We start from the raw sequence: 10,958 nt of genomic DNA, 5'->3' as shown, positions 1-10,958 counted from the left end.
TCCGCGGTCGGCTTCAATTCTGTTCGGCATTGCTTCCACACTGGTCTTAGCCCCGGCCCACTGACAGAACATCAAAATCGACCTTTTCATTACAATATATTGCTTTATATAAATTCGAGTTGAATTATTTAAACGCTAACATTCAAGCCTATCGTGCTCGTTCCGCGTCTCAGTATCCGAAAGAAATCTTCGCAACCAAGTGGCTGTTCGATTCTGTATCGGGTTCGTCCATGGAAACCAAACCCCTTCTGCGGGTCTCTGATTTCGCGTCAGCTTCGTTTCTTTCTGCTTCAAACTCCTGACAGCTTGCCGACTTCGCTTCGGGTCCGTTCATGAAGTTTTAACCTCCTGCGGCTTCCTGACCTAACGCCAGGTTCACCCGCATGACTATCTATCCTAGAGGTTATCTGACTTCGTATCAGATCCGTTCTCGTAAACAATAATCTCCGCCGTCCTCTCACGCTGCTCGAACGCTGTTGCCGTTACAACATTACTAAAGTGCACACGTATGTCTGATGCATCCGGATTGGTAAGCAAAATGGTCTATAATTTATTCACGGATTATGTGGGACAGGTATATTTTATATATTCAAACAGGCGAATAAATAAAACACTTTCACAAAGTATATTTATAGATAGTTGAATGTGCGTGCGTATACAGAAGTTGTGTATCTAGTACGTATATTTCCAGTCATTAGAAAAATTGATTCATAGTTTAGCTGTCATATTAACCAATTCTTTTCGTATAATTTTTCCCGATGGTGTTTTGGGTATATGCTCGACAAATTTTACACCGCCTCTCAGCCATTTTTGCGGTGACAGATTTTCTGCAAGGTTCATAACAAAAAAAAAATTAATTTAAATACATAATTAATCGATAAATGAAAGAAACTACAACTAATATATACATAATTAATTTGACAGTTTCGGCAGTTTGTCATATATTTATAAAACGTATGTACACTGAATTTCTCTCCTTTGAATTTTATCTGTTCTACATTATTCTATTTAAAGCTCATAGTAGTTATTTCACAAAAAGGGAGAGAACAATCTGCAAAGGTGTGTTCTATTATTTGGATCATGTCACTGCCACTGTTTACAAATAGCAAGTTGGATAGAAACCACCCTCGGCAATTATCGTCGGCAAACGTAACGTTAATACGATCAAGTCGTACTCGAAGCTTAGTGTCTTTTACGTATGTGACTAATTTCGAAATTGATCCCCTCGAAACGGCAGTCTCGGACGAAAAAATTGTATCGCAACATTTATCTTACTCTTCCACATAGAATCAGCTTAAGCGTCTAATTCAAATTGTCATCTATTAACTTATTTCATTTTATTATTTGTTAGTTAATTCATTTAATTGTTACATATATAAGCACGACGATAAAACTTTAATGTAAATGTGTGAATACCTTATGAAAGTTGAAAATTTCGTTATACAAAAATTATTACGTGCAGAATAATTGTTTCCGGTTAATTAGTTGACCGATTTTTGATCGTTATATCTTTTAAGTAATATCATTACGTATGGATCGTAATACAACGTTTTGAAAATGCTATGATAAAATGCGAGATTCTATTGACAAAACTATTTATCTCGTTAAAATTTCTCTTAAATTACATGTAGAACCGTAAAATCGGTAAAATTAACGGTTGTTGTTTACGGCATGTGCTTTGTGCGCTTAATGATAACGACGAGTCTATACATAAACAATAAGAAGAAAAACAATCTCACCGTTAGCGAAATCCACGATTTCTTTCGCCGATACAGTTTTATCTGGTTGTCTGACTACCAGAGCCATGGGTATCTCTCCGCTGAGTTTATCCGGTTTACCCACGACTGCTACATCCAAAACGCTTGGATGCGACAATATTACTGCTTCGATCTCAGATGGTGAAACTTGGAAACCTTTATATTTAATAACTTCTTTTATACGTCCTGTAATGTATAGCGATCCTTCTTCGTCAAAATATCCTAGATCGCCAGTGTGTAGCCAATGCTCCTTATCGATTGTTTCTGCAGTGGTTTTAGGGTTTTTAAAATATCCCAACATTACTTGATCACCTGTGAGACAAACTTCGCCAATTTCTCTCGCAACCAGCGTCTCGCCCGTTTCTACATTTACCACTTTGCACTTAAAGCCAGGCAATATTGGACCTATGGAGTTATCATTGCTCGTCCTATCGCTCATGTTTGATACTATTGATAATTCCGTCATACCATAACCATTTCGAATAGCTTTCAGTTTTGTACGTCGCTTCACTTCGTCTGCTACCTGAAAGAGATACGTATCGAATATATTTTCCTCTATGAAGGGTGCTTTTATCGAAACTTGTTGACACATTTGTCGTTAACTATCACGTTAGATTAAATTAATATATTGTCGCGACGAATCCAATATCCTTTCAAATTTTGTTAGTAACCGATATCTCATCCACCTCGCGCGACCGACTTTCATGATTTTTGAATATGCTGTGGAAATTAACGTTTCAAGTCGCTTTTTCCTACACGTGTAACCGCCGCTCGTTCTTACTTTTCGAGATATTAGCAAAGAGCTATCGACGAGACACGCATATATGTCGAATTGTGCGTCTAGGTTGATCGCTGAAACCAACCCTAATTCTTAGACTTTTCTAATATATAATTTACATGCAGAGAAGAATTTGATCTGGGTTTGGCTTCGTTTAAATCCGATCGCCGCGCTGTAGCTCGACCGGTAAACAAAACTGACGAATATTCTGCCACGGACGCACAACTGACATAGACGAAATTCAATGGGTCGGTAGATTTTCGCGAATATCTCGCGAACAAGGCGAGACAGGCAGTTATACGTAGAGGAAAAATTTGTAATTTCTACAAGGTATCTAAAAATCATTGAAATCGGCGATGAGGTAACACATCGATTGTTTCGTCAATTATAAATAGGAACGTCGATCTGTATCGTTAATGTTTTTGATTAATTCTGCGCATAGAGAGACGGAAGACGTACAAAGAGGAATTTACTCTTGTACTTTAATATCGAGCGCACAGGCTTCTGCATGTTGCGAGTAAGCTTCTCAATTTGAATAAGTTTGGACGAAAAAACTTACGTCCAGTGGAAGCGGTGCCGCACCGGAAATGATCTCTCTCACGCTGCTGAAATCGCAATTTGGCACCATTGGATGTTTCGCAAGACCTACTAAAACTGGAGGGACCAACGGTATATGCGTAATTCTGTATTTTTCTACGGAACTGAGTAACGTTTCTAACTTGAAATTTTGCATTATATAGACAGCTGCACCGCAACTTATTGTCACATTCATCATTCCGAACGCATAACCGTGAAATAATGGCAAGAAAACTAGTATTCGGTCTCCACGTCGAACGTCCATTAATCCTGGGATACTTTGATTAAGAACAAAATGCGATTGAATCGAATATTTATAATTTCAAATAGAATGATAAAAGTTAAGAAGCACAACAATAGAAAAAATATTTGAATCGATTGTCGATTTGAATGAAGAATGGCTTGTTAATCATATCAAACGAATAATATATATTTAAATTTAGCATAAATAAAAAATAAATCACGAAATATATGTGCTGTTCGAGATCAACCGGATACACTGTCTATATTAATTTAATATCTTTACCTTATAGTTTGGATGAAAAGTAACAAATTTCGATGAGACAACGTTACTCCTTTTGGAAAGCCTGTTGTACCGCTAGAACATAAAATAGCTGCCATTCTTTTCCTGTTATTATCTATCTGCACCGGTGAAAACGTACAGGGATCCGTGATACTTTGATATTTTTCCAAAATCTTGTCTAAGGTTATTATATTTCCATCAAGAGGCTTATCATCCAATTCGATTAATTTCATATTCCAGCTTACAGTAGATGCAATTTTCGCCAAAATGTTTTCAGTGCGTCGCGATACAAACAACAGCCGTGGCTGATAAATTTCCAGCATGTGCCTAAATTCTCCTACGTTAAAAATTGCATTAGATATGATTAAATGACGTATATGCTGCATCGCGTTACTTAACTACTCCGAGTAACAGAGTAACAGGGTAACAGTTTTACAAAAGATTTAGAAATATTCGAAAAGCCTTACAAAAGCTTTTTCCGATATCCGTCTCCGCAAGGAGAGGCTGAAACAACTTTCTTTGAAATAACATATTTTTCGTAGAATGTTTACTCTCAGAAGATATTCGGAGTAGTTAAATACAATTTAATCGTATACGATTAAAAATTAGTATTGTTTATATTTCTAAAAGGTGACGGAGTAACGAATATTGAGAATATGAGTAATTATTAATTTCCGCGCCTATATACACAATATTAAACAATTTAATATTAACAATTATCGTTTACACTACGTTATAAAAATTAGCGTTAGAGTAAGTAGTAGAACTTTATTGTTAATTCTGCAAACGTAACGTAAATAAATTTAGTCTTTAGTTAAAGTATCTAATTTGCGATCTCTGTTTCTGGTAGTTGTAAAATTTTATAATAAACTCGAGGTAAACAATAAAGTCGAGGCTCGATTTCATTACTTATATATGGCATAATCAGCGGAGTTATCAGAAACGTGCAACTTTCCAAAAAAGAAGAGCAATTTTTTCTTTCTACCTTTTACGTTTTGCCTTCGTTAAACTTTTATAATATTAAACGCGCACATACTTTTAATTAAATTAATTTCTTTGCTGTCACAAAATAATTCGTAAAACCTGCTTGGGAAAATATCTTACTTTCTGTATATGCTGGATTCAACGGTGCAAATGTAGCTCCGATAAATAACGTGCCACATATCGATACCATGTAATGTGGATGGTTTTCAGCTGCAACGGAGATTCTGTCTTCCACGTTGATTCCATAATTTCTCAAAGCAACAGATAATATCGTGCTCTTTTCAAGAATATCTTTGCATGTGTAGTGTTTACCAGTTTGAATATCAACCTGATATAGTAACGTTCAAGTATTACAATATAAAACATATAGTAATCAAAATGAATCATTGGTAGTGTCGTTTCTTGCTCTGTTTATATAAAAAAAATCTGTCTTGTTTAAATTGAGACTGTTGATTATTCTGACAATGTACATGCTAATACAGCCATCTGTAATCGCAATATGCGGGTCGCTTATCTAGAACGAAACGTACCAGGTCGTTAATTGTTCGTTAATTGTTGTTGCAACGTCAGTGTCAAATATTCCATCCTTGAGAAAAGCTTATTTTCTGACAAAAATTACACGGGCTGTGTCTAATTCAAAGTCAGTATAATCACGGGTCTACCTCAGCTTTAATTTTTGAATAAAATCTCTAATATAGACGTCAGGAAATGATAGAACGAATGACCTGCGACTGATTTGCCTCACTGCATCTTATATCTATTTATATTTTGTCTCTTTTATATTATGCGGCAATTGTTCTTGTTTCTCGCAGCTCAGCCATTCTGTAACAACAACCGTTCTAACATTCGCAATTTTTCAGTGTAAACTGTTTGATCGTTGCGAATTAAAATGATGGACCTGTAAAGGAACATATCCGGCATTGCTTCCTCTTTGGTTTTAATTTCGAAGGAGGCGGCAGTAAAAACTAAACGGTTTATCGAAGCTCATGGTGAGGGTGTTGTATCGAATACCCGGATGGAATATAATTAAACGATATACCCGATAAACTTCAGAGTCAAAATGAAATATACCTTTTAAGCGGTGCTATAGGTTATACGCCTGGACGGTTTATAGCTTATTGTCGTGATACAGCAGGAATGTGGACGATACATGACGATGTTAGCCGAAAATTGCGTGTAATTAAAAATCCCTAGGCGGTTAAAGTACACTCAAGCACACTAACATTTATAGAAATATAAAAATTGTATTGAAAATACAATTAGATGGCGTATTTATGAGATAATAATAATAAGGTAGCACACATATCGAGCAGTACGTGTTATGCATTTTATGTTACATGCCATGTTTTTATGTTTGTTGTAAAGGAACGAGTATTATTATTTTTTATCGTGTGTTGGCTGAATCAAATGCTGCAAGAATTTCCAAGTTTTTCTGTATTATTCCGTTTATATTCCTTTAGCTTGATCAACGTGACGTTGCTCGGCCTTCTTGTATCTAAATATGTAGTGTGATATACGCTATACTGAAATTACCACGTTATTGAACATTTGGCGATAATATTTCCTAAAGGGTAGGCTGTTGAGATTATTCGATGTATAATGAGAGAGACGCGTGGATAAATTATAAGGTAGAAAAATATATTTGAAATACGGAAGTGAAAAGTACCCAAAAATTGAAATAATAATATGAGCTGGTCCAGATAGGCACGCTAGCAGTGTTACTCTATAACTGAAAAACCCCGAAGCCAACGTCGCCTGTCGACTGTTTATGGTCTGCCTTCGTCGCAGGCTTTTGTCCATGCGCTGTCGATGGCTTCAGTGCTTTAGAAAGCTAAAAAGACCAGATGTAGAGTTTTCTTAAAAGCGGTGACCTTCAACATAGGCAAATGAAAATTGTAGCTGGGCAAACGTGGACAAGATGCGAATAAACGGTTTCGCTCAGATTTCCTGTTTCTCTCCTAATCGAGATTCTACTGTATACGTACAACTTAGGGTACACGTAACATGACTCGATTAACAGCGTTTTAGCGTATTATTGTCGCGATCACATTTTATTTTTTTATTTCAAAGCTTGCGATTCCGAACATTGTTTTCTCCGTAATCGTTTCAAGTGTGACAGCTAACTGACGTATACAGGTTGTGCAAAAAGGCGTCCGATACTTAAAGAGCTTATAGTACCGACCGGGAGAAATAAATATCAACATAGTTCTAAAAGTAGCCCTTTCGATGGAAAGTCAATTTTTATTATTTTTTAGCGTTCGATATCTTGAGTGAGCCTCCTCGCGATATATCGAATACCGTCGGTGGCAGCGAAATAGCATAATCGCGAATTTAGTCAAGAATGAAAAAAATGCGTTTCGTAGGTCAAATTCGAAGGGTGCTGTATATTTGTTACTTCCACTTTAGAATAGTAAAGGGACATTGTCAACCACACAAATAATCTTTGTTGATATTAGTAATAACTTTTTTGGGTGGAGGATAGTTCACCCAGGCTTTAGAGATAAGCTTGTGATAATAAACATACATCGTTATCGTACAAGGATCGCGCATGTCATTTCTCGCATCATTCCCACCTCCCATTCGCGCTCAACAACTGGCGCTAACTGGATTTAATCTACGGATTCCGATCAAACTCTAGGGGAAAGGGAAAATACGCACGAAAACACGACCGACGCTAGAAAAATCACCGCGACCCTCGCTAAAACTATCAACGCGCTTCTCATATGCAGTATGCGCGATAGTTTGGTTAACCCCAAAAAAATAATTAGAAAAAGTTCCACAGGTATCGGCTGGTCGTCGGAATGGACAGGACGATCTTAACCAAGCTTGCTGGTGCCCGAATAGTAAAAAGAACTAAATTTTCATTTTCAAGTATTACAATCGTATTTGATGTATCGTGTATGTGTATCGTGCATATGCCCTAACATAACATACCTGGAGAATTTTCAACAATAATCCGTTAGAATTTTGGATGAGCTCTAGTTATTGCTATTAACAGCATAATTAATATTATAAAGTATTTGTTGCTTTTAATATATTCTATGTTGTACGACTGTTCGCTAGTAACGAGACACGTGTCTTTCTTGCGTTTTAAAGTCGAATCATCTCTAAATCGACGAGAGGACTGAATTTTAGTAGGTAAGTGGGTAGTTGTAAACATTTCTCTTCTTCTAAACACTCGCATCTAAATTTAAGTGGATTTTGCAACAAAATTATAATAAATTCAACGTTTTCATTGTCTTATTTATTACAATACATTCTTTATAATTCAAGTTGACAGCAGACAAAGCCCTGAATACATACAGATTCAATGAACTAGTAATAAACGGTCATTGTATCTTTCGACATCGATGTCGATCAAGATTCAAACCGAAAGTCGAAGAGCGAAAACGGAAGAGACAGAAATGTAAATGTACGTGTTCATGATATAAATTTTAAGGCTCTGAACGTTAACCCATCATAACGCACTTATTGTCTACAGCAATGTGAAACAAGGGACATTTCAACTGGCGATCAATGTCTTTTAACAATATTTTGATCCCTGCGCCTATTATCGGCAGATGATCCTCGATCGATTCGGAACTCGATAAAGTAACCGGCAGGTGGGCGAGGAGGATCGCAAAGAGAACACCGCTGACAAATGTCGCACTTATCAACCGGTTCTTCATGGCGCTTTTTAAAAGTTGATTTATCTGTTGGAAGTAATTCTTTGTTTTCTTTAGCATTAACTATATTCGAATCGATAATTACAACAGATTTTATCCTACTAGAATGTATCTATAAAATTAGGAAGTAATATAAACAAGTTAATTTCAATCAGATTTCAGTCCTTAGATATCCAAGTGTAATACTATTTGCTACTTAAAAAAAGAAAAAAAGAACAAAACAAAACGATATTTTGGAAAATAGGAGTTCTATAAATACAGAAAGTACAGATTTCACAATGATTCGACTATTGAGCAAGAATAAATTCTGTGCATCTGTTCGAATTTATTTGAATAATGACAGAATTAAAAGCAATGATATTAATGACCAAATTTGTACCTACCGACTACCGAGAGAAGCGGATATTCCGCGTATACTCATATTCGTATTCAGTTGATATTGAAACTTGCAATTTGGAGTAACTGCGCGACTGTACACGAATCTCTATATATAGCCGGCTGTCGAACACGTTAAATCCAAACTACGCGATACAATGGCTGATAAACAATTTTTCAATTACGAACGAGAGTTATGAATTCGCGGTGACCTTAATCGTTTCCTTGCAATAAGCAGCTGCTCGCACGTTAATATTCGCACTTCCTTTAAAACGGAACAACTTTTCGTTAACGGTTAACAGCGCTGACAGAGCTACAAATTATTGAAAACGGTAAAAATTGTAGTTTTTCACAACTTTTCCAAAGCTGTAATAAATCTAAAAGATTCTTGCATCCTTCGATGCCTGTCTTTTCCTTCCGCATCAAACCAATCTCGATTAAATTTTTAGCACGCATACGTGTAACTGACATAAACCCACAGAGCGCATTGTTCAAACTTTCATTACAGTCAGATAAAAAATTATAAAGTGCGACCTTCGCTATTCTTTTTGCGATTCCAATCAGCTGCAATTTGTCCACGCGTGTTTTTACGCGTCATCAAGTAAATTAATTTGTCTTATTTCTCAAAGAAACTCAAGTAGCTTAGTTTCATTTTCAAAAAGTTATTCCGCTATAAAGAGTATTCGAATATTAATGCGAGCCACTGTATGTTTGCGCAATTTGTCACGTTTCCTCCGGACGAAGAAGTCGTAAATTCTGAAAATTCATGGCGCTCTCTGGAATTTGATTTAACTGCAAATCTGTGTATCATTATGCGCATAGAGAAAAATTATTCACCGGCCCTGACAACATCTTTCAACCTTGTCGTTCAAAATCGGTCGAGCGTCCCCTATTCTAAATGGTTATCAAAGAAGCTATTGCAGATATTGAGATTTATCTATAACATAAGATAAAGAGATGCCTGCTTTATACGCATGTAACATTTGGCAAAGCTCCGTTTATCATTTTCCTTCAACATAATATGTACTATATAGCATTCGCTATAATTGTAATTTTATACGCACGCACGAACGCAAACGCTCGTATAATTAAACGGTGTTCTGTAAAAACAATTTTTATCTTACTTGCACTATCTGATCGGCATTAGAATGTAGACAATTGAACAAATGTTGTCCCAGAGATATGTTTGGTACTTCTGTTGTCGGCGGACCGTGAAGTATATTATCTTGTATCTTCATTTTTTTTCAGATGAAGCTACCTGTAACGATAAAAATGCAAATGAATAACGGCAATTACTAAATTCCAGTTGCTGCTAAATGGAATGGCGCAGATATTGCTTATTTCGTCATGAAGTGATTTCATTTTATTTTCGTATTTTTACTTTTACTAGGGAGAAAAAGCCTACAATATTTTAGTTAGTTTAGCAAGAAAAACGTGAATTGTATACCTTATTAAGACGATTGATCGGTAAAGTACATATTATTTATTGCACGATATATAATGTTTATACATCGCCTCAAACGATAAATGAGGTTTTTCTTTAAAATTTTCCATAACAGTTTTAAATGCACATCTTGTTATAGATTTGACTAAGGCACCTACATACGTACATATACATATGTATACAGGATGGTCGACACAATTGTTTCAGATTATAACTCCATTACCGGTGCGGTTAGAGAAAAATGTCAAAGGAGAAAGATGAATGGTTCAAAGCGTACTACGTCCGTAAAGCCATGTTTCCTCAGAAGTGTAATGACGTACGTGCTATCCACAACTGCATTATTTTTTTAAATGTAAGTGCATACGTTTTCACATCGATAGATTCCTCATAGATTCGTCATTCTACGTAAAAGAGTATTGGTATAATCGTAAAAACTATCGCAATGAATGAAATTAAAATGATCGTAGAAGAGATATTTGAAACAAATATCTTCATCGAAGACGATGCTCAAAAATTTCGTAATTGTCGATATTGATGCGTGTACTCCTATCGAAAAGCAGATACGCATTTCTTTGTTCAAAAGATAGGATTTCGATAAATCCTGTAAATTCTGGAGAGAATCTGAAAGAACGGATAATACTGCAAGGCATTAGGTGCAACAGGTCGGAGATCGTCTTGACATTGATCGTCTTAATTGTTTATTTTGACAAGAACTGAAATAATTTTTATACAACGTAATAGAGAAGCGTTTAAGCATTTTCTTCAATACAAGTATTTTTTCTTTAATATCTCGAAAACTAATAACTTTTCATCATTATACCCTCCATACTTTTCGCAAAAAAGCATGTATTACTAT

General features: G+C 35.9%; 1 protein-coding gene across 3 annotated transcripts in view; it reads right to left on the bottom strand.

Annotated features, from left to right (window-relative positions):
- Positions 1-602: 602 nt before the first annotated feature.
- LOC122577150 (4-coumarate--CoA ligase 1-like) overlaps positions 603-10,958 on the bottom strand; it is a 32,607-nt gene continuing 22,251 nt past the window's right edge. For 2 of the 3 annotated variants that reach the window (XM_043748301.1, XM_043748300.1), the window contains 6 exons: positions 9,783-9,916; positions 4,739-4,946; positions 3,638-3,971; positions 3,095-3,389; positions 1,740-2,280; positions 603-827 (listed from right to left, as the gene is read on the bottom strand). In XM_043748301.1, coding sequence (XP_043604236.1) covers positions 709-827; positions 1,740-2,280; positions 3,095-3,389; positions 3,638-3,971; positions 4,739-4,946; positions 9,783-9,896 — 1,611 coding nt within the window. In that variant the 5' untranslated portion in view covers positions 9,897-9,916 and the 3' untranslated portion in view covers positions 603-708. Of the gene's footprint in view, positions 828-1,739; positions 2,281-3,094; positions 3,390-3,637; positions 3,972-4,738; positions 4,947-5,148; positions 5,440-9,782; positions 9,917-10,958 lie in introns of those variants that run through there. The other variant, XM_043748302.1, reaches the window with a different exon arrangement.

Source organism: Bombus pyrosoma, linkage group LG17, assembly GCF_014825855.1.
Source record: "Bombus pyrosoma isolate SC7728 linkage group LG17, ASM1482585v1, whole genome shotgun sequence".
Lineage (NCBI taxonomy): Eukaryota > Metazoa > Arthropoda > Insecta > Hymenoptera > Apidae > Bombus > Bombus pyrosoma.
Note: the sequence above shows the minus strand (reverse complement) of the source record. Positions and strands in the feature narration are given on the sequence as shown.